The 25,310-nt window shown below is 31.7% G+C and overlaps 2 protein-coding genes across 2 annotated transcripts; both read left to right on the plus strand.

The window, feature by feature from the left end:
• The first annotated feature begins 8,366 nt into the window (after positions 1-8,366).
• Positions 8,367-14,538, plus strand: LOC133175319 (glycerophosphocholine cholinephosphodiesterase ENPP6-like). The gene is made up of 7 exons (XM_061310413.1): positions 8,367-8,586; positions 8,862-9,010; positions 12,093-12,258; positions 12,385-12,674; positions 13,743-13,910; positions 14,092-14,182; positions 14,336-14,538. Exons 1-7 carry the CDS (start codon positions 8,367-8,369, stop codon positions 14,536-14,538), a joined length of 1,287 nt encoding a protein of 428 aa, XP_061166397.1.
• Positions 14,539-17,802: 3,264 nt separating this feature from the next.
• LOC133175320 (glycerophosphocholine cholinephosphodiesterase ENPP6-like) lies at positions 17,803-23,990 on the plus strand. Its single transcript, XM_061310415.1, has 7 exons — positions 17,803-18,025; positions 18,249-18,397; positions 20,175-20,337; positions 20,770-21,059; positions 21,411-21,578; positions 23,543-23,636; positions 23,764-23,990. Exons 1-7 carry the CDS (start codon positions 17,803-17,805, stop codon positions 23,988-23,990), a joined length of 1,314 nt encoding a protein of 437 aa, XP_061166399.1.
• The last annotated feature ends 1,320 nt before the right edge of the window (positions 23,991-25,310 follow it).

Here is a 25,310-nt window from a genome sequence, read left to right on the forward strand (position 1 = left end):
TTTTTTTGTTCATTGCTTTTCCTCATATGGTATTAATATTGCATAACATTCTTGTGAATATCGCACGATTTTCACACGAAAAACAGACAAAGTGGAATTTGCATGGATATCATGCGAAATTTTAGTCGCATGAAAATCGCATGAATTTCGCATGAAATTTGTGTGATAACATTCGCATGAAATTCGCATGTGGGACTTTTCGCATGATTTTTGTATGATTTTCGCATAAATTTCATGCAAAAAGGCAAACGCATGAAAATCATGCGAGCCACTTTTCCCTGTGTATTCATCCTTAAGTCAATGTCTCTTATGTGATTCTGGTTTGTACCAAGATACACCTAGAACAGATTTTTGTAAATCATGCCCTGAGGGATATACATCGGCTGGTTATGGCGCTACAAAATTGGAAGATTGCTCAGGTTTGTTCCATTAATTTGTGTTTTCAAGGTATGGTGCATTTTCGAGTGAAAATACTGCTTTCATTGAAAAAGAAGCTCACAAGTAGTCATAATGTCATAAATCTGCAGTATTATTTATCATAATAACTTTCTCAACATTTTTGTTTTATTTTAATGGAATATATGAACATCAAATAATTCATATTTTCGTCTTTAATCATAAATATTTTAGTGTATATCTTTGTATTTTAGAGGCACAAGCCTTTGCTGTTTCAACGCAAAAAATTGACATCAAAGATGGTAATAGTCATGCATTGTTTCTGTGAATAGTTTATATAAATATTAAAGAAAAACTTATGTCCTCCCTTTATATGGTTTTTTTTTGTTACAGATTGACCTAGGTATTCAGATTTGAAAACAAAACTTAACAAAATAAGTAATACTAGAGCCAAATACTTTGAGCTATTGCACACTTATCACTATGATTTTCATAGAAAATACACACCAAATACACACTAACTGATATTAAAACTTGAAAAAGAGAAGGAAATATAGACCAAAAATGTTTTCCTCATCTCTGTTAATTTCATTATATTTTATGTAAGAAAACTAGTAATTGACTTTCCAATTTCAATAAAAAATTAGTTGACTGGTGACTAAGTACTGTATAGCGTGGTAGTCGGTCAAGGAGAGTGAAAGCCTTAATTAACTCATGTGAATAAAACTGTAATAAAGGGGTACCATGAAGGGTGTTCGAATGAAAGGTCCTTTACAGGGTAACTAGATAATATTTTGAACAATATATGATGAAACAGAATAATATATAAATGTGGCATAAATTCAGTATAGTGTATTAACTATATATATTTTGCCTATACTTTCCTTTTCTTTAACAGAGACAACGTCCTTTGGTGTACCATTCCTCTATTTTGCTATTGGTATAGCTGCTATTTTGGTGATTGGCATTGTCATAACAACGATTTACTGCATATATAAAAAGAGGTAAATATTTTTTCGTAGACAGGCATCTCATGCGATATTTTATTATTTTCAATCTATACAGCTTTACTTTTTATTTTATTATTATTTCTATACGAAAGGAAAAGGACTACATACGATTTGAACAAAGAATAAAATGGAGTGAATATTCACGATAAAGTACCCCTTATACCCTGTGTTGCTTCTCATCATTAGAATGGCGTGAGTAGAAACTGTATTTTCATCAATATACAATTCTTGAAGGCTTATTTAATTATGTAAATTGGAATAAATCACATATATAAAGTATATCACATGATGTTTACATTAAAGTTGTAAAGAACTGCGAACGATAACATTGTTCTCCCGCCTACATCCAAGTCATTTTCAAAAGTTAACACATTCGAATGATTTTTCATATTTATATAGATATTTATAGGAATTTTCATAAAACATTACTTTTTGGGAAAATAAAGAGAGTTAACTCTATAATTTGGGTAAAACTTGTGTTTTCACTATAGAAATCAACGGAAAACTGAAAATATTTTTAAAACATCATCCCCCCCCCCCCATGAAACAAAAATTCCTTTCTACAGGTAATATGGACTGCCATTTCACAAATTCATACCAAAGCTTTTTGTGTTTCACGGGGGGGGGGGGGACATATATTTACAAACAATAAACTTCAAAAATACTTATTTTCTCACCAATTTCAAAGGGTTTTACAACTAAAACATTGTATTTTATTAATAATATATGATTAATTTTATATGCGTAAAACATAAAAGATTTAAGGAATATTTTTTCATATCCAAGACTATTTAAAAGTGTGTTGATTCTTTAAAGCCCGATTTCAATGGAAAATATCGTCTACCCCACTTATTTAAAGAGCTGCAATTATGGGTAATTAACTATTTGACACTGGCATTAAAATTATCAGTCAATTATCATTGAACTGTTCTTTGCATTCAACAAAGATTGTGCGGCCAAATTCCCATTAGTATTGAATTAAATGGGTGTTAAATGTAGGCGGGAATCGAGAGTTAGTGTGCGTAGTTCTTTGATAACTAAATTCTAAAAAGATTTATTACATGTATAATGTTTAAAAACAAGAACAAAAAAACCTTGGAAAGGATTATACTTATAATTTTATATATATATATATATATATATATATATATATATATATATATATATATATATATATATATATGGAAACACAGAGGAAAAGATTGTCTATTTAAGATTTTCATACACAAGATTAATCTGACACAGATGCATGAATTATGTAAATTTCGTAGAAAGGCAGTGTTTTCTGAAAGAAAATTCGATGTTTTCTGAAAGAAAATATGCCTATGATTTAATGAAAAGTTAAATTGAGAAAATTCAGAAATCAACCAACATTTTCTTTAAGAGTGACCAAGTTGAATTTACAGGGTAGCTCGAACCATTTCCAATTTACTGAAAATGTTTTGGTGACTAAGCTTGCATTCATGATGTATCCAGGGATGTAAGCTGTTAGACTTCTTTCGGATTCTGAATCTGAGCTAAATTTTACATATGATTAAACATTTGGAGGGGTGAATTCCCAAGGAACTATAAGCTTTATCTCGACAAAAAGAGTTTTTGAAGAGGTTTATTCCCAGGTTACTGTAAGTTCCATGCCAACCAAACTTGCATGAAAAATGATATAAGGTGTTAACACTGACAGACTGCCTGACAGGGCTCGGATGCTGAATCTTACATTATATTCCTGGTTTTTGAAGTGAGAAAGCTTTTGAAGTATTTTTTCTCAAGTAAATAAAATTCCTACCAAGACCAGTAAAGACTTGGCTAAATATTGCTTCTAGGGATGCGCACTGTTTGAACATTGTTTAGTGTAGAGCTAAATTAATGATAACATTAGTTGAGGACAGCTGTGTAATCTTTGATTTCATATGTTTATTTTACAATTGTTCATTTTTCAAATATACATAAGTGTTTGATATTGTTTATATAATTAGGGCTTATTATACAATATCTCATTAAATTGTTTTTAAATTTTTGATATTATGACAGATTTATACATGGATTAGAATTTCATGATTTGTATCTTCGAAGAACATTTACTCATACATGTATAAATGTTTTTGGGTGGGTGGATCCTATTTGCAATTGGATTGTGGCGGTCATTTTGTTTTATCCCACCCTTTTTGATGGCAGGCATATCAGTGCCTGATTATGGAATGTTTAACTTTAGCGGGTCAGTTCTTGCATAATATGATGCCAAAGATTTTTGTGTTCTTTAGAAGTTTTTTTCTAGTCTCTTCTGACCCCCTAACTATGTGCATTTTTGTTTTGCGTCGTTTGCTTGAATAAATGACATTTCTTCACTTTCAATACTGCTGTTATTTTTTTTCAATCCATCAAACAAACTAGCTCAGTTAACTTGGCTTCAGACTTGTAGGAATAACAAAGGGACATAAATGTTTATATAATTATATTTATTAGCATTCTTCATTTATTTTACTCAATTTCATATTTTTAAATTTATTTTCTATTGATCTTATGAAAAATATATGTAAATTAATAATAATAATAATAAATAAGCATGCATTAAAGAATATTAATATTCTTGGAAATAAATGAATGAAATATGCATGGAGATTTTGAACAGTAATCAAGCCCAAAGGTACATTGAAATAATACAAATTGGAGCAGAGCAAACAAGGACCTCTTTGAATAATAAGTTGCAAGAGTATACGATACTTGTTAATCAGATATCAATTATGAAAAGTGAACAGAAAAAAAAATACACTTATTATATTGATTGATTGCTCTTCTGCATGGAAGCGATGTTTTTAGAGGAATTAATCCTGATTGGACGAGATGTAAATACGAATGGAACAGCTTGAAACTATTATCATCTTTAAGTGGAACCTGCGATGTGGAAAATAGTTATCGGAGAAGAGAGGTTACCTTGCTTAAATCATGTCCTGTTATAGTCTGAAAAATTTGTTATAAAAATATATTCCAGGAATATTGAAGGCAATGAGAAATTCTCTGATGTCTAGCTCAGAATTCTGGGTAATCTATCCTCAGAACCGGGGAGTATTTTGGAATTACCTCAGCGGTACCTTAGGGACCAGCCTGATCCTCGTGGGTACCAAATGCAAGGTTTGGGGCCTACCCCTGGGGGATATTATCCTCATCTAGTTGTTGTATACCAGGTGAGGCAGGTATAGAGTAAGAGCTCGAGTTAGAACTTGAATTCGTTCATTTGGTGTGACATTCACTCTTGTTGGGGGCACCAAGAGGCCCGTTCCCGCCTCAGTCACTTGTGGAAGCTCTATTCCGCCAGGTTCTAATGGAGGTCATCCCGGTAGGCAGATAGCGGTTCTCTGGCTTCCGTCGGGGTATTTTCATCTATGTTTAAATAGATTGTAATAAACACTTGGCACAAAATGTAATTCTTATTTCATCAATGAACGCGATTAAAATTAATGTGTTAATATTCATTGCATCTGGGAATACGTATGCGTAAACTAAATGTAGATTGATACATTTATCATATTTATTAAGTATAATTAATGAATAACTTACTTGTTAGTGCCATATTCAAATAAATTATATTTCACATCTCATTTCGGTGATTTGGTTTAAAGTGTTTGGTTGTAACTAACAAAAGAGTTAAGGATCTCAATCCAATATACAGTGTTAATATCTTTTAATTTCATATTGACAATAAATAACAATTTAAAACCATTTTATTTTTTTTTATCATTTTTAAACCATTGTGATTTAACCAAGTATGTTTGATTTGTTAAGCGCAGTAATTTTATAATCAAAAACTGAACTCCCAAGATTGTCGTTAACGTTGTCGATTGTCGTTAACATTGATTTCTTATTGTTTAAGATATTTCAACGGTAATGCACCATCTAATATTTATTCTTCCTTTCACACAATATTAGAGAAACTGGTTAATATTGACTCACTCTGTCTAATATAAATCCGCAACCTTGAAATAATCAAATATTATAAACATAGAAGACAGCATAGACATGAATGCCGTCAAAATCATGCACTTAACATGAAACACAGCTAGACACAGACAATATTCAATGTCTTTTCGTCGAAGGCTAGAGATGTGTCATCCGTCTCTTTGTCTATCCATATCATTTATTTACCACATTTTAAAACCACATTTACTTGAGAAACACTTGTGAATTTCGTGAATACAGTACTGGCAATATTTACATTGTAATAGACTACTAGTATATTTAATTAGGGGAGTGGGAGGGTAACACACATGTGCAAGATTAATGAAAGTGTATCTCATAAAAATATATAATTTCGTATGAAATTTATGAAATGTCAAACTTCGTATTTTATATTTACCTTTTCCGTACATATTGTAACATTTCAAGTAGTACTAGGTCTAGGTGAGTGCAATTAATTAAGAGCAAATTAAATAATGAAGAAGTGAAAAGTAAGATGGAAAGTATTCTTTTTTTCCCCTTCGTATCTAGAAAAACTGTTCATCCTAAACAAAGATACACTAAAACTTTATTTCAGTCTATGAAAATGTTATTCTCAATGTTCAGTAACCAGAGACCAGTATCGGGGTACGTTGTGTAAATCATGCAACCTCCTCGATCCAAACCTTTCTTTGCAATAAAACATGTTTTCCAGCTAGAATATTATGAAAGAGAAAGCTAACAATGTCCAAGCGGCCTGGCTGATTTCTGTTGACAACAGTTACACTGATGTGAACTCTAAAATTATAAAGATTTTAATCATCGTTTTCAACATTTGTTACATGTAAGAATTTTTATACCAGAAAGCTATCGTACATTTGACGTACGATAAGAAATTGGGATACCAAAGTATTTTCTTTGCTTAAAGATGCAGACCCTGTGTTTGTTTTTGACAGAAGGTATACCTGTATGTATGCATGATATCAATGCTTTAGAGAACAGTGGCTTGAAAAAAATCGCGAGTAACTTTGTAGGTTTTCCACATTGTTTCTTTCTCAAGTTTTCAGACTTCGTTTTTCGTGGATAGATTATTTATTGTTACAAAACTATGCCTCCTCATTTTCATTTCAATTCATTTACATATAAAAATGTAAATGATTAAAATCTTTACAGTTTTTACTAAATTTTATGAAAGCACTTTTTCCCTAAAACAGAAGTACAAGTGTTTACCTGAAACATTAATTAATAAACGAATCGACTTTCCAGAACGAAAAAAGAAAATACTGAGGTCACATCACATAGATAAAAAAATACGTTTATAGTCTTTATAAACCCGCTACTAAGGAATATATGTTTGAATCTCAAAGTAAGTGCAATAAAAACGCTCTTCAGTTCATTACACTTCATGAAAATATTCTAGGAAACCAAATCACAAATCTATAGCAAACAAAATAGTCTGTTGCGTCTTGGATGCCTTTTATTTTGTATATTTTGGATGCCTCAGGTGCAATCAAATTAAATTGTTCTGGCCAAAAACTGATCACAGATAACTGTTAATTTCATAATGTTACATGTTGTTCTGTTGATTCTCAAAATGTATCAAAATCATGCTCTCTGATTTCAAACTTAAAATACCAGTACATGAATTCTCCTATCAGTTATAATTAATGGTCAAATCATAAAACTAATTGTATGGCTTAAAGAATTATTATCGAAAGGTTTTTTTGTCTAATTTCATTTCACCATTAATGAAACTATTGTAAAATTGAATTTCTGTAATTAAAGAGGGATTATTACTTATAATTGGGAAAACATAAAGGGATGAACGGATATGATAATACTGTTGTAGATACGAAAGCATTATTTAGAAAACAGGACAAGGTAACTGTCACAGTTTCTAATAAATGATTTTAAACTCTTTGTATGAGTATATTCTTCTATTAAGAAATATTTTGATAAATGGTTGTGTAATTTTGAATTATTTTTCCGTAATTTTAGCATCCTTGGGTTTGTCATGGTTTTTAATCGAACTCGGTACCTCCAGTTCATGAAGCGAAAATCCTATCACTAGTCTAGTTTGACCGTAAATGCATTTGAAAGTTTGATTGAAGATTATTTTTTCTCCATATATTTATGCAAGAAAGTAAGGAAAAAACGAAGTAGCATTTAAATTCATATTTTTAGCATTTCTTGAATTTCGTTAAAACGTTTCATAATTGGAATTCTATATCCATACATATATACATGTAATGTATTTCCGAATCAAATGTAAAATCAACACATTTAATTAGCAATCTTACTATGTTGTAAACTGTGATGTCCTAATATTAACAAAAGCTGGAACCGAAGGTGAAAATATCTGAATATCACACTCAATCTGATACATGAAGACTAAATAATTGACATATTTCCGTCGCTGATGTAAAAGTGAGTCCCCTTCACACACGGATGCAGATTTCATTAGATCGAAGTATAGTTTAACTCAAAATCCTTTACACTTTCGAGGTCACAATCTCCATAATCGTAGACCTGCACGATCAAGTGCATGTAATACTATATACATGTATATACTGGACAGGAAATTCATCTTAAAAGTGAATTTATGTTTCATTATTAATAATACTTTGACAAGATTATGTTATTAATTTCAACAAATCATTTGAAACAAAGTAGACAATTTATGTAGTCAACTGCTGTGTAAAAAATTGCTTTATGGTACACAAATTAAGAATTACCGTACAGAATATTTAAATGGAGAGAAAATTACAGGTAGCAAAGCAAGAAAAAGTGAGGACAGTTTTCCTTATGATACTTAAAAATCAATCAAGAAAAGAGCAACATCATTCTCTAAATATTTTAGTTTCCACGTTATGTAAATATATCAGGCTTATCTCCTTAAATGTAGGTACATGTAGAATATGGTAGTGAAACCATAGAAGAAAAAAGAAGGGAGAAAATTTAATGTAAACAAGCGTACCTGCTTCATCGTAGTAAAATTTTTATATGCAGTGAATTTTTAGATTTTGAGAGAAGATGATATTTCTGTTGAGAATTTTACTGCTGTTTGCCAGTCTAAATTTCGGGAACAGTTCAAAACTCATCGTTATACTAATGGACGGTTTACGGTGGGATTATTTCGACAACGTGGATATGCCTGGGTTCGCTGAAATGGCACGGGATGGTGTGAAGGCGGAGTATATTGTCCCTGACTATCCATCGATATCTTATCCTAACTTTTACTCCATTATGACAGGTTTGGTGGTATAATTCTTTTAATAAAAAATTCTCCAATGTGTATAAAATTCCGATTTAGTTTCTTTTTTTTTTCTTTCTTTCTTTTTTTTAATACATATTTATGTACAGTTTTCTTTCACAAATGTTAATTTGTTAAACCATACATTATGAACAAATGTTCTATCAACCAAATCCGTACGTATTTCTCTAACTTCGGTGTTAAAATGTGTTAAAATATAGTTTGATCACTTATTAAAAACCAATTCAGTTAACCTTTATATGGCATAAATTCAGGTCTACATTGCGAATCCCATGGAATGGTAGGGAATTTCATGTACGACACCATTCATGACAAAAACTTTCTAATTGGTCTCAACCCTGATCAAAGTCTTCCTTTTTGGTGGAATGATGCAGAACCATTATGGGTAACAGCGGAAAAACAAGTATGCAGTGTTTTTTTTTATTGTTAAAAATCTAAAAATTAAAATATTGACAATATCTGTGTAATCTTTTTTACTAGATCTTCTAACAATCTATTGATATTCAGATAGGTACTAAATGTGTCACATTATAAGCACGCCAGTTCTTGTATTCTTATGAAGCAGAATTTACTTTTTAAAAACTTCTACATGCTAGATAAAACAAGTCTCTTGCTGTAGCTTTTAATTCAACATCTAGATATTTCGACACTTTTTATTAATTAATGATATTAATTTTCTTTCCTACATTGATTAGATATATCCCATTCATCTCTAAGTAAAAAAACATCATGAATCTGACACATCTGTTTTATACATGTATTTGGATGATTTAAGAGAGAAATACATTAATGGCAAACTAACATCTAAACTTTATGACAAACGTGATGACAAAATTTTCTATCGTCAACTTCCCAATATATCATTATCACCTTCATACGGTGATTATGATTCCCATTTGATTCGATACACAAGCCTTATGTTTTTTCTACCTACGAACACTTTCTATAACAAAGCAGGCTACTGACAGATAAGTTGATGATACAAGGATATCAACAATCTCGTTTAAAATCTCAGCATTTCGCAAATTCTTTCGTCGATGCAATGACCATATAAGCAAATAAAGTCTATCGTTTGGTCACTTGTTGACTGACGTCTTTTATATAAATTGCTAGGCTATTATTTCCACATTGAATTTTCCGTGTATCCTGTAATGACAATGGCACACGACGGGTGTGACCAGTCGACAGGAGATGCTCTCATCTTTATGGCACCTGATCCATCCTCTGTTTTCAGAGGTCAGTACGTGTTTGTACTGCTCATAACTTGAATTGTTTATCGGAGTTTTGATTAATGTTTGTTATCTTCAAATTTCATTATACAGTAAAATTAAAGAAATAAATATTTGAATCAAATATATATAAAAGCAAATAAATGTTTTCTTGACCTATTTGAATTCGATTAAGGTAAACAATTAAATTAAACTATTGAAGTCAATCTATTGTCCATGGGTATTTTCAGGAATGGAAAGTTAAGAACAATGGGCGACTTTTAAATGACATTTATAGAATATACTTTTCACATTTATTTTCATCTAAAAATGTCAATCCCAGCTAAGAAAATTATGTCGATTTGTTTGAAGATGAAACTCATGTCTCTCAATTTCGTTGAAAGCTTAAATGCTCTAAGAATTGCATTTTCTTTCATATAAAACAACAAACATCACCCAACATAGTCCATTCTTGATGTGAACTTTGACCAATGTAGAGCTGTACACGTCCTAGCGATGGCACAATCGAAAGAATACATACAGGGAAAATTACATTCCGAAACAAGAGACAATCATGATATATTTACTTTCCAATAACAATTTCAGGGTGATGACATACAATGCACATTCGAATTATAAGCCACTATTGTGTCAATCTAAAGTAATTATGGGATTAATTCTCCACTACTAATTAATACTTATAATAATTTGGCCCCCTATAATTCCCTTACATTTTAACAAGGTGAAGATACACTAATAAGTCATAAAATGCCAACTTAAGAGGGTTGTCCCAGAAGAACGCGAACTTTTTAAATATTTCACAAACTACTTGACAAAAATTATTCATTTTTGGCACAATGTTGGGAAATGATATTTTCGTCCGTCATTTTGACCAAATACTATAAGGTTGGAATGCCATATGCATTTAGAAATAGCATTTAAAGGTTGTTAAATATCGGTGGTCACCGCACGGCCATTTCTTGACTTTCAAAATTAGCATAGCCATCTACGTTTTTTCTTTATTACATGGCTATATGGAAATATAATGTGACAAAAATTACATCCATAGAAACTGTACGATCTAGAGTACTCGTGTGTACAAACATTAATACTTTGACTTCATAAATGACAAAAATATGACGTTATATAACCAACCACTATTAGTTATATATTGTCTAAAACGGCGACGTCGTGCGATAATGCGGCGCACCAAATTAATCACTCAGTACTGTGTGGAGTAGGGTATGACTCCTGTTAACACGAGAAAAGAGCTGGAACGAAGGAACGACACAAATACATGTATCAGACACTGGTTTATACATAGTAAAAGAGGTTCAAAGATGAATGGACTGATTATCCAAAGGAAAAAGCGTTTGGTAGACCAACAGAAATGACGACAAACTGAAAAGTCTAGAGCTGGACGTCATACGTGGAGACCGCTGTTAACTATGCGAGCAGTTAAGTTTATGATCGGGGTTGGAAAATTGTCTTTAAAAAGAATTCATTCCTTGATTTATTATTAGCTGTAGTACGTGTGAAATGGATAACTCGGTAACTAAAAGAAAATCAAATGCATTATCGAATTTCTGCTTCGAACGAATTTTTAAAGACGCACAATTCCTGAACAAATTCTAAAACTCAACGAGCTACGTTTTGACGTCGTCGATGTTGCGCCTTGAGCTATTTTGAATGATTCGTTTATCAGAGAGAAACATGTTATTTATAGAGGTATTCTATTGAAATTTCTGTGAATTATGTAAAAAATGTTAATTATGGTGCATGCCAATTTTTAACTTTATAATATAAGTGAAACGAAAAATATTGAAAGTGTTCGCGTTTTTCTGGGACAACCCTCGTACGAAATGTTCAAACATTGTGTTGTTCACTTTCAAAATAAAATGATTGAACATGATTGAAAGATTAAGGCTTCAGAAAGTCAGAGAGATGGATAGGTATTGAAACCCTTCCAATTTAGGAATAAAAATATCATTTCTTATGTAAACCCCTTTATTCAGAGGTATACAGGTTCCAAAAAATACATATACTTTATACTGCATTTTTAAATACGTATTCTTATTTCTTACAATTTACCGACGTTTGGACTTCAATAAAAATCTTGTATTAATTTAATAAAACACAACTGCCAAGTTTAGCTATACAAGAACAGAATCCCTGCTGAGGTCATGATTTATCCAAATTATGGTGTTTATATAAATCCAGTGTAAAAAAAAAATTATTTGATATGGTAACTTATTAATTTCAGTTATAAAATTACAGGGGAGAAAATCCTTCATGTTTTACTGGCCGGGCTGTGACGCAACTATACGGGGAGTGAGACCAACATATTGTGAAAAATATACACGTGCCACGCTGCTCTCAGATTTTGAATACTCACTTCAGCAAACTATGGAACTCCTGAGGAATAATTCTGCTGATCTGATTGGTAACCTTTAGCTAGCATAAATTTGAATTTGAAAGTATTCGCTTTTCCCGATGTATATTTTCTTTTAATGCAAAGGCAAAATTAAAGACATTTTATTAAAACGCCTAAAATGTTGTTTTTTCCCAGGGATATACTTAGAAGTTCTGGATTTGTTTGGGCATCGTTACGGTGTAAATTCGGTGGAATTAAATAAAATGTTGGTAGATGTTGACAAAACTTTAAGTTATTTTCGCCAGAATTTGACTTCATCTGGTCTTGATAATGACGTAAATTTAATGATTTTCTCTGACCACGGAATGATCAATACTACGAAGATAGTAAACATCACTGATGCCTTGAACCTTACAAATATAAAAATCATATTTCAAGAGCCATCTTTTTTAACAATCTGGCCAGAGGAAGGAATGATTGAAAAGGTAAATACGATTTTGCAATATGATACAAATTAAGTTTTCATCGAAATAAAATAAGGTTAATCATACATTCTTCATCATATTTAAAAAAAGTTAAACAAAATTTTCAAGATAGTTCGAGAGGTAAAGAACTATATATTCTTATATATTTATCATTCTCATCTGAAAAGTCCCCATATGCCTGTTTTGTTATAATCACGTAATTTGTACTTTTTTCACAATAAGTTGTTTGTGAAAAAAAAAAATAATAAAACGGAATTTATGCTTTCCATAAGTATTCATAGTTATTAAGACTGTATATATGGATATCGGCAAGAGACCCTTCTCCTTTTTTTAACTCAGGTCGTTTTTTTTTTCAATTGCGCCCTATTATACAGGTCACCACTAAAGAAATGAAATAAAACCAACTTTTGGTATTATATAATACTAGCATATTAAGTGAATTTCTTTACATTCATTAATGATATACAAAAATGTTGTTTCATTAGTGGATGTTGCATCATTAAAACTCAAATTGATTTGTAATTAATGACACAGTTGTATCATTATTTATTGCAAAGTTACAATGTAACACATGCTACATTATATCACATTATAGCATTAGTGAATTTTCATTCCATTAGTGGTTATTACATGACCCTATTTATGAATTTGAACTTGATATACCTCTTTGGTCCCATCTTGAAAGGTTATTAAGAGGCATGGGTTATTGTAACTAATTGTAAAGGTAAATGTAGGTCAATAGGTCATAGTTAATGCTATTGACTAGGAATGCACCAACTGGGGAAATTTGTCCCTCATCTACCCTTCCCCCACTTAGTTACTTTCTCCATTTTGCCGCCATTGTGATCTCTCTTCATTGAATGATGTTGAATTGATAAACAAATGATACTTATATTACACCCATAATGCAAGTAATGGGAAAAAAGATAAAGAAAATAATAGCAGAAAAGTTCGTAAGTAAAGAAAAAAGGCCAAATAAATTCTTTTTTTCATAATGTGGATAGTTTAATCTCTTGATATCACAAAGCAAAACAACTAAATTTAAGTCAACGTATTTCTTATTCGAAGGTATACAACGACTTAGTGAGGGCAAACAAGCCAAACATTACAGTTCACAAAAAAGACTCCCTTCCTGACCGTTATCATATAAAGAACCATAGACGAACCGCGCCCATTGTTATAGAACCTGACAATGGCGTGGCAGTGGTTTCTCCTTGGAAATGTAGCGAATGTAGTGTAAGTAATTATTACAATAAATCTTGGTTTCCACATGACACTGTTTCATAAAACTATCAATGAAAATAAGTTTTAATTCTTCAAATTATAAAAGTGAATAAAAAAATATCATTTGATTGTTTCTGCGTCACCGAGGCATACATTATTGTTTAAAAGCATGTGCATCTTAATTGAAATACAGGTTATTCCACCGGGAACCAAAGACATAGGTATCCATGGATTTGACAATTTAGTTCCAGAAATGCGGGCTACTTTCAGGGCTTCTGGACCAGGTAAGGGAAAAACAAGAGTAAAATAAAATATGTCTTTTTATGTGAAAATGTGGTAATTTTGAGAACGAAGTATGATTTATTTATAATTTTGAACAAAAAAAGAATTCTTAATCACAAGGATAATGCTAATACCCTGTGTGTATATTTTTTCAGCATTTAAGAAGAACTATCAACATAGACCATTAGCAAACATAGAACTTTACCAAATTATGTGTAACGTTCTAGGATTAAAACCCAATGCACATAATGGAACTTGGAATAATGTGAAATATATGTTGGCTAATGGGTCCCCATTCCATGTATCCTCGATTCTAGTGATCCTTAGTGTATCTTGCATAATTCTAGCACTGTTTTAATGTTATGTGAATTCCGCACGGTAATTGTAGGAGAAAACTGCATAAAATCAATTCAAAGTTAAGAGTTGAATATATGTGTATTGTATTATTGTTGTTAATGATTAAAACGGTTTTAAAGTTCAGAATTTATTATGTCCAAACATATTAATTTCACAAATGCATTGTGAACAAACTGAATTTAACAAAGAAATTTCGTAGATTGACTCAATTTAAACTCGCTCACATCTAATCTTTGATACCACCTCCCACTTTCGTACTGTCCAGCCAATTAACTTAAGGATAAGACAGTTGCATGGACAGGGTAAATCCGGATAACATTAATTTACAAGACTGAAATTAGGTAGAGCTTAACATAATTAACACATTCAAAGAACACAATCCTAAGATCTAACCATAAAGTTGATAACAAGTAAGAGTGAATGACATTGATATCGTGTGACAGGAAAGAGATGTCAAGGATTAGATATTGCTACCATGTGCAAAAATGCTCTTTCTAAACATCAAATAAAACAATTAACCTTTAACTACAGATGTAAATCAAGACCGAAAATTAATAGAACAAATATATAGAAAATTATAGAAAATAGATTTGATAATTGATAATTTGTCATTTATAAACCCTCATAATACATAATCATAACGTATAACTTTTATTTTTCTAGCTTGAAATTTGACCTTTTTTCTAAAGTATGTCATTAAATAGAATGGAAAAGATGTGTTTTATATGTTGATATCACTGAAACAAAATCTTACGAAATAAAGTTACTAAATACCATTAATCTTTTATCAGTGGATGTATCATCTCGGTGCAGAAAACACTATGACTTGCTGAAGTTCGATTAAAAACTTATGTAGGTATCTCCAAAGGAATTTAATTATAAGAAATTAATGTGTTTCTGCTTTGTATGAAGATAATCCACTTGAAATTATGCGAATTATCACATACTCACATTGCTTATACACACCAGAAATAGACACTTCTTATATTTGTGTCTGCCCTAGCTCTGGATTTTAATTGATTCTTTCTCTACAGAAACTTTTTTAGTTTCTCTGTGTAATTGATATGCGTGAGTTATCACAAAATGGTACTTAAATTGAACCTTATATCTTTAACAGTTTTCATGAATTTGCATGTTCAATGAAAGAAAATCAATGTTCGTCATTTTTAACTCTAATGAAGCAGTGCAATAAAAAAACTTTACGATATACAATGTAAATAGTGAGAGCGTTGCAATTGACAAGATTAATATAAACTCATTCAAAATACCAAGATATCTCTTTCTATACGACCACCAGTAATAATAATTTTGCTCACAAGAGGTAAATTATACACCGATTAATAAAGGCCAGAGGAAATTCTGGTTGATTACAAAATCACGCTTTCATCTATGTATTTGCAATGATTGGTCTCAATTGTCTGGAGTAATTTAAAAAGACATCGTAACGGGAAAACGTGAAATTTGACAAAAGTAGAATTTTTGCAAGATACGTGCAAATTGTATTCAATTCTTGAAAGTATTAGGTTTCAGAAAATTACAAGTTTCAGAACCTAAAAAATCTACTTTTATGGAGAAAAATGTAAGTAAAAATAATTTTAGTTCGCCCCAACATGAAAATATTGCTTTACTTTTTCCTCTTTAAGATATGCATGCGCAGAAAAGTTGAATTAGTTTCCATGGTGTCCATTCCATAGATATAAAGTCGGATGACCGAGAATTTTGATATAAGCTTCAAAAAAGATGATCAGAACTTATTCCTCACTTTTGATTGTTCCAATTCAAAGTATTTTTCATGAAGCGCTAGCACGTTTCATGAAAAATATGCCTACATGACAAGTCTGTGTGATTTACACACCAATAACTCACGCAAAACTGAAAAATATTCCTTATATAATTATACATTTTACATGTTTAAACGCAGCAAAAATACACTCAATGTTTGAATTTCTCGCTGCCCTATATAATTTTTATTGACGTCTCTGTATCCTCATTGTGACGTCACGTTAGCGCGAGTTCATCCGTTTATATTTCTACGCGTGAGTTTACACGAAAATGGCATTCAAATCAATTTTCTTAGTAAGTATAGTAGAAAAACACAGCAAATGTAAATATTAATATTTATTTACCACAATATACAGATACACAAGAATAATATCATTTGATTCGATACGCAAGAGCATGCTCTACGTATGAACAATTTCTAAAACGAAGCAAGCTATTGTTAAACAAGTTGATGAAACAAGGATATCAAAACTCTCGTTTGAAGTCATCATTTCGCAAGTTTTTTTTGGTCGATACAATGTCCTTGTCAGCAAATACAACCTATCATTAAGTTAAATGCTGACTGACGTTTTTTATACTAATTGTTGGGCCATAATTTAAAAATTAAATTGTCTACGGATTTTTTTTCCGATCAAGACAAGGAGCACACGGCAGGTGTGACCGGTCAGCGGGGGATGCTCACTCCTCCATGGCACATGGTCCCACCTCTGATGTTTTGGAGGTCCGTGTTTGCTCTGCTCCCGATTTGCATTGTTTGAATGGACTTTGAGCTTGAATACTGTTCGTCATCTCCATATTTCATCTAAATTCTCAGCTTTTAGTAGGCAATTCAATACTTACCCTGCTGATTCAATGTTCAAATGAGTCAAGTTACCAAAAGCAAATTATAGATAATTACAGAAAAGCGTCTAATTGATTTGAAAACGTTTATACAATCTTTTTCTACAAATCTTGGACGCTAGTGTCTTCCATTCAAGCTCCCTTCGTCTTCTTCTAATTAGACTACAAGACACACTCAAAGACCCTAATAGTTTTAAGTTCATTGTTTCTGTTCATGTTGCTGGTGACAATATGTACAGGGCGACAAATTTACCGTCACACATCCTGCCTAATAACAATAAATAATAGATGAAATATCAATCTTCATATTTTTTTATCATTGAATCGTACGTTTCAACATTTTCAACATGTTAGAATTTTTTATGCAAAAAGCTGCCGTACATGTACATTTGACGTACGATAAGAAATTGAGATACAAAAGTATTTTCTTTGCTAAAAGATCTAGACCCCTTGTTTGTTTTTGACAGAAGGTATACAGTATGTACATTAAAAATGCTTAAAAGCACAGTAGGTGGAAAACTTTATCACATATCATCGTAGATTTTCTCGAGTCAGATTCTGTACATTGAAGGAGAAATACCAATCTTTTTCCAAAATTGTTTCCTTCTCCAGTTTATTAGACTTCAATTCTCGTGGACAGATGATGTATTGTACAACAAAAATATGCTTCCTCATCATTTCGACATTTTACTTCGCTTCATGTTCTAAACTTCTTGTTATCCTCATGGACGGATTTCGATGGGATTATTTTGACCACGTGAATTTGCCAGGTTTTGCTAAAATGGCAAAAGAGGGAGTAAAGGCGGAGTACATGTTGTCAGACTATCCTACTTTATCTTACCCAAATTATTACACTATCATGACAGGTAAATCATTCTCTTTAGTTCTTAAAACAACTGGGAGTGTGATTTGGAAAAAAATAATAATCTTAATTTCTAATAATCTTGTTAAAATCAAAACTGTTCGATTAAGTAATTTAAATCTTAATATTTGATAACCTTTTTTTCGGTAGAAATTATGAGTGTATTAATTTTTTTGTACCATGCAGATATTTGTAAGTTTTCCCTTTTTTTCTGTCTAATGAAGCAGGTTTGCATTGTGAATCCCATGGTATGGTAGGAAACTATATGTATGACGAAATCAATGACAAAAATTTTCTACTTGCTGAAAATCCGGCCCAGAATCTTTCGTTTTGGTGGGACGATGCAGAACCTGTTTGGATCACTGCTGAAAAAGAGGTTTTGAATTCTTCTTTGTACCATGCATGTTGTTTCCCCGCTGGGGAGGGGGGGGGGCATATGTTCACAGACCTAGTTTAAATACAGTCATATAAATTTCAAATAACAGACAGATATAAACTTTTACCAAATGAATCAGATATTAATCCTACATAAATTTATCGAACGAAAAGATTTAGAGGTCATTTATCCACTTCCATGTTATTTCAAAATCCGATTACATTATAAATTCTGATTTCAATGGAAAACGTTGCACATTGTACACCCCCTTGTCGGTAAGAGTTGTATTTAACAGCAATTAGTCAGTAAACAGTGTTATTAGAGCTATTAATAATTGCCGACGAAGTCAACTTTACAATAAAAATAGATTTAATAGAAAATAATATGTTCAAATATGAAAGTGTCGGCGAGAATCGGAATTTTGCGTTCGCAGTTTTTCAGGAGAACTATTCTGAAGATTGTGACATATACAGTTGTATTTTAATTAAGTCTAATTAGTAGGTAAGTTCTTAGTGATCCAAAATTCCGTATCGATCAAACTTGCATCGAAGGATATGTACTATAAATAAGGATTTGTATCTTGCATTTGACCTATATTTCTGGGAGAGTGCAGAGATAGATCGATATTATAGAGCATATTTTAATTGTTAGTAGTCTTTTATAACATTCGAATTTGTCGATTCCTGCGACATCATTTTTTGGATGTCGCATGTATCCTATAAATGCGGATGATGATTTTTTGTTCTTGGAAAATATGTGGAAATAATGGCCTAGTAACAATTTTTTAATTCGATGAAGCGACATGTTGTATTTGCAAATAAGGTCACTGTACCATCTAATCGACTTAAGAGTTTGCCAAATTGTAACTTTAGACTAGATTGTTGATACTCTCGTAAAATCAGCTTATTTCTCAGTAGTCTGCATCGGTTTCGAAATACGCTGAACATGTACTTATGTATCCAATCAACTGGGAGACAGAAACACCATGAGAGGATATTATAATATCATAATATGTTGCTAAATTAAGGAAAGTCGATGATAGAAAAAATGGATTTGTCAAATTTATCATAAAATTTAGTTGTTAGTTTGTCATCATTATCTAAAGCAAAAAACATTCAAGTATTAAGCAGATATGTCAGACACTATGGTGTCTTTTATTTCGAGTTATATATAAAACAAATCAAGTCCCAAGTTGATATGTCAAACAAGGTTTCTTGACTAGCCTTACTCGGATGTAATCACTAATAATCTAAACAAGAGTTCAATTTTCAACTTTATTAGAACAATTCAATTCTAAATCATACCTAGACAAAAGTTGCATGAAATATTTTAAATGCGAATGTACATTTCCTGTGTCCCCCCCCTGGGATCCTGCATCTGGCCAACAATTTCTAGAATAGTTATAGGCTTACAAAATGATCTTTTTCTTACAGAAGATTGAATAGAACAACGATTTTAGCAACTCTTACATGGAACTTAATTTTAACAACTATGTAAAGAATTAAAAGTAGACTCTAGCTTTTATTAAATCAATGCATGCAGATATGCACTTTTCTTTAATTCTGTTACAATAAATGAAAATTTTAGTATACGCTGCTGTAATTTTTCCTCCTATGATAATTGTAAAAACATTCATTGTAATTAAATCTATTAAATCTCTCTCTCTCTCTCTCTCTCTCTCTCTCTCTCTCTCTGCTGTTGCATGGAGAAATCCCGTTAAGAATAACTACCTTATCTATTTTTTTAACTTAAAGTTTATTTCTATTTCTCCATTAAGGGAAAGAAATCTTATTTCTTCTACTGGCCAGGATGTGACGTGACAATAAGAGGCACCAAACCCACTCTTTGTGTTGATTACAAGTTAACTTTGATTCCCGAGTTTGAGTATTCTCTTCAGCAAACCGTGGGCCTTCTTAAGAATGATGAAGCGGATCTTATCGGTAAAATATAGCAGGGTGCTTGTGGCTTCTGATCACCATGTGTAAAAATATGTATTCCGTATATATTTCTAGAGTCTTCCTTGTTTTTACCGTGAAATCAGTTTCAGAAACTAGTAGTTTTTACAGACACACATTTATTAAAGTAAATACCTTAAACATCATTCAGTTGCAAGCTTTAATAAATAAGATGTAAACTATTTTAAGATTTTCGGGGAAAAAGAATACACCACAGGATAACCAACTATATAAAATAATCGTGAGCTAATATTGAGAAAATGTCTCTCTTTTTCTATAGTATTTGATTCATAAGACGTTGCCAGGTATCCAAACTCTATTGATAGCAATCTTCTGTGGATTTTAAAATGTTTGTACATCGTAGATATGAACTTCCCACGTTTTTAAGTTTTAAATTTTGTTATCTGTAATTTTTAGGAATATACTTAGAAGCCCCTGACCACTACGGACATATTTTTGGTGTGGATTCTCAAAACTTGACAACTGTTTTGAAAGATATTGATAAGAATTTACAGAGCTTCAGAGAGCAACTGACGTCACTTAATTTACAAAATGAGGTCAACATAATGATTTTTTCTGATCATGGGATGACCAATATCACAAAGATGGTAAACATCACTGATGTGTTGGATTTTCGGGATATAAAGGTTATTATGTCAGAGGTACCCTATGTCGGTATTTGGCCAATGGATGGAAAGCTTGAAAAGGTAATCATAATATTGAATTATACCTTTAATATGATCACAGATTTCATATATGTATACACATGTAAAAGAAGATGCAGTCTATCGCCTGAATGAATCAAAATATGTTTGTAATGAGTCCTTAAAAGCAACAGCCATGTATAAGAAAACACTGCTGAATATTTAAAGGGGGTATGAAAAGAAATACACGTGTAAAAAGTGTTTTTACACCTTGAATTATTTGGGTCTATAATGTGGTCGACTCTGATTTTTGCATTGTAAACTCTTGCATTGTACTTTTTTTCATTCATTAACATATTTACGAATTGGCTTCTGAATATGGTCGCTTCAAACAAATTTTTATTATATTTCGAGGTTTACAACGATTTAGTAACAGCTAACAAGCCCAATATAACAATTTATAAAAAGGAATCAATCCCTGATCGTTATCATCTCAAAAACCATCCACGCACATCACCAATTGTGATAGAAGCTGATAGTGGAACAGCGATAGTGGCACCATGGAAATGTAGCGAATGCGCAGTATGTATTATACATGTTCATGCATCTCTGTGGTTTGAGAACTATAGGAGATTATTCATCAGTAAAGTGTTCGTCGTCCATTCATCAGCATTCTTTTCCGTCTTTGTCCACCTTTATAAACCTCTTTTTGGCCAATTTTCTTATGTTTTTGGAGTGATATCATTTAAAGAAGAAGATATAGTTTTGGCTTTATTGTGCCCTAAAAATTTTATGTTTTCAGAAAGTTTTGAAATTGGCTTAAATATGAGTTGAGTACATGCGTGATAAATCATGAAAGAATATGACAGGAAAGAGGACGTCATTAATTTGGTATATTTCCAAGTTTTAAACAGAAAAAGCTCAAAATTACTCATTTCAGGGGTTATTTCCCTGGAGAAAATAGTGTCCACAGCCGACGCCCACTTCAATATTCGGATATAATGTGTAAAATTCTTCGAAAAATCACATATGTCAAAATCTTTGTGGCCGATGCATTTGGACTATATTATCTGAAAGAAAATTCCACTGAAAATTGATGTCTTCTGTAACTTTTTAAGAAAAACAACTGGTAAATGCACAAGTTTATGACGTCACAATTAGCATCTAAGAGGTCAGATGAGAAAACGATTTGTTTGATCTAAGTGCATGTAAGTGCAACAATTCAGAAAGCACGAGTTTTAATTTCTTACATTACTTTCATATTTTAGAAAATTATAGGGCCAGATATGTATTAAAACCGTACCTTGTTCTTTGATTCTTGAGAAAACTACTATCATGAAACATTTGTTTTCCGATTTTGATGCCAATGAAGGTTATTGCTATGGGTACTAAAAAAAGTATTTATTGTATAGCCTGAAATTCTTCATTCTTCATCAGTTCTTAATTAAGCGTGGATTCTCCATTTCTATGAAAGATGTTGCTATGAGTTTAAAAAGAAAAAAAAATTATGTTTTCCCCAAAATGTTTCCTCATGTATTTCAACTGACCCATTTGAAACTTTTAAAACTATTCATATTCTAAATTAAGGTACATAATTCTGAATATAGATTTTTCACTGTCAGTTTATTAAGGTAAAGGAGCTCAAAGTTTTGATAAAATTAATTTAATAATTCAGTATTAAATATGAATAAATAAATAAAATTACATTATTTAAATAATGTAATTATTAATACATCTAGGTTTGATTGAATCATAGGAATACATCTTCCCTAAGCACAGAAATACAAATGTATTCCTGAAACGTAAATGAACGAATTAACATTACTAAAGAAAAAAAGGTAGTTCCCTTTCAGATGTAGCGAAACGTAGATAAAAAGTATGCTTAGAAAAATGCTTGAATCTTAAAGTAAGCGCAACGACTTTCTCTCGCTTTAATTTATCATTAGTGGGACATCTTCGCTAACCAAGGGTTTCTGATACGCTACTCTCCTCATAATTATACGGTGCTGACAAAAGACGGGATTGTTTTCGTTACGTGATCACGATTCTTACCAGGTACGCACAGATTGCGTCATCGACAAAAATCAAAAGCGTATTTAAAAAAATAATGTTTTTAAAGAATAATTAACAAGAAGGTAATGAGTAATGTTAATTTGTTATTTAAACATGTTAAAATGCAAATGTACACATTCAGTATAGATTCTTAATCACATATTTTGCACGTAGATTAAGATATTGGATGACACCATATAACTATTCATAGAATGACATGTTATCTTACGGATCGTTGTTTACTTGCATTTTTCATTCCCGATATTAAAGAGTCAAGATATATCCCGAACGCAAATATCGTCATTTATAAAAAAAAAATTGCTGATTGGTCGAACGATGTCGATCAACTCCAATCACAACTTGAGAAAAAAATCCCAACTTTTTAAAATACCCTATGCCAAGGGCTTATGAGGAGAGTAGCGTATCAGAAACCCTTGGCTAGCGAAGATGTTAGTGGGACTGTAGTGAAAATTGAATTTCTGTCATTAAAGAAGGATTATTATGTGCCTGGAACAACATACAAAGGAATGCACGGATATGATTATACTGATCCAGATATGAGGGCAATATTTAGAGCAACAGGGCCGGGTAAGTAGTTCAGAATGAAAACACTTCCTAATTAAAAAAAAATTAAATTCTTTGTACGATTATATATATTCTTCTATTTGGAAACATTTTGATTGTGTGATTTAGATTCAACTCTCCACCATTTCAGCATTCAAGAAGAACTTTGTTAACAAGCCAATAGCAAATGTGGAGTTGTATCAAATAATGTGTGATATTCTTGGGATAAAACCAAAGAGAAACAATGGCACTTGGAGCAATGTCGCACAAATGATGATCAAAAGAGACATATCATCTGCACAACTAACAGACTTTTCCTTTCCTTTGTTTCTTTGTGTCATGATTAATATTGCATTCACCTTAATTTCCTTTTGGTAAACTAACATAAATTATAAAAATTTATATTATACATTATTATTTAATGTATAATAACGGTTTGATTGACTCCCACAATATTCTGTCAAGCAATATACTTAAAGTATAGTAAAATCTTACAATAAACAGAGTAAAAAAAATCATCAATCAAGTATCTGTGCTAACTGGAGTTTTTTTTCAAGTACTAATGTCGTATAATTATCTAACCTTTAAAATCCTTCTGATATTAACATAGTCCTTAACATTCAACAACAACCTGCTGTTGAAATTTTAATTAATATCCATTCTCTGTAACCGCTTTTTTGGCATGAATAATAACAATTTTTTTCTGATTTGGCTGAAGTATACTGTCATAAACTACTTCCAACAAGCTAATTCAGAGAATTTGTGTCCCCCGCTTGGGGGAAAAAAAGAGCATGCGCAGCCCCCCCCCCCCCCCCCCCGATTTGTAGAATTATTAAATGTATACATGTATATTCAAGCAAATAAAAAATGCCAATATGGATATAAAGATTTGATTGCTTATTCTTTAATATGTGTATAAAAGATTCTTTTTAATACATAGAATATTTATCACACTGAAATAATTATTTTATGAGTTTGTTCATGCCAGACGTCATAACTTTCTCATTTCACATGTTGAATAGTATCATTTAGTAAATCCAAAAAACTCGTCCGGAGTTTGAACCCGGGCCTCTCGCTTGCTAAGCAAGCATCATACCCCTAGAGCACGAAGGCACTTGATTGTACAGGAAATTAAATGCAAACATTAAGTCACATATAAGGTTTATATTCACGTTCGATATTGTCAAAATTTTACACAATACATGTCGTCTAATTTAGCCTTTACTAAACAGTTCTAATAGATGTAATCAGAATATAAAGTCCGCCGACAACCTGTATTATACGTAATAACTCTCCCATGACCCTGTGCTAAAAATAGTGCCAAGCGACTTTTAATACAATAAATAAAAAAAAAACGGGGCGGGACACTTTGAGAGGGGCGAGAGAGGCCATAAGGAGTTATGGTATAAAATTACATTGCTAAAGCTCAAAAGCTTCTTGAGATATCGCCAGGAAACGAAAGTGTTACACACAGACGGAATTTATGAATTTTACGCCCTTGAACTTTGACGTTTTGACCTCAAAATCAATAGGGATTTTCCTTAGGCCACAGGGAGTTGTTATGTAAAATTTCATTGCAAAAGCTCAAAGAATTCGCGAGATATCGAGTGTTAAACGAGTGTTAAAACAGACAGAATTTATGAAGTTATGACCTTGACATTTGACCTTTTGTCCTCAAAATAAATAGGGTTCTTTTCT

This window comes from Saccostrea echinata, unplaced genomic scaffold, assembly GCF_033153115.1.
Source record: "Saccostrea echinata isolate AGI-Se365-2 ecotype Australia unplaced genomic scaffold, CSIRO_AGI_Sech_v1 ptg000062l, whole genome shotgun sequence".
Lineage (NCBI taxonomy): Eukaryota > Metazoa > Mollusca > Bivalvia > Ostreida > Ostreidae > Saccostrea > Saccostrea echinata.

Excerpts from the sequence above, each read along its gene's own strand:
- LOC133175319 (XM_061310413.1), top strand. The coding sequence starts at position 8,367 with ATGATATTTCTGTTGAGAATTTTACTGCTGTTTGCCAGTCTAAATTTC. Across the intron at positions 8,587-8,861 it reads CTTTTACTCCATTATGACAG|GTCTACATTGCGAATCCCAT; the intron begins GTTTGGTGGTAT and ends GCATAAATTCAG. Across the intron at positions 9,011-12,092 it reads GGGTAACAGCGGAAAAACAA|GGGAGAAAATCCTTCATGTT; the intron begins GTATGCAGTGTT and ends ATAAAATTACAG.
- LOC133175320 (XM_061310415.1), top strand. The coding sequence starts at position 17,803 with ATGTATTGTACAACAAAAATATGCTTCCTCATCATTTCGACATTTTAC. Across the intron at positions 18,398-20,174 it reads GGATCACTGCTGAAAAAGAG|GGAAAGAAATCTTATTTCTT; the intron begins GTTTTGAATTCT and ends TTCTCCATTAAG. Across the intron at positions 21,579-23,542 it reads GGAAATGTAGCGAATGCGCA|GATTATTATGTGCCTGGAAC; the intron begins GTATGTATTATA and ends TCATTAAAGAAG.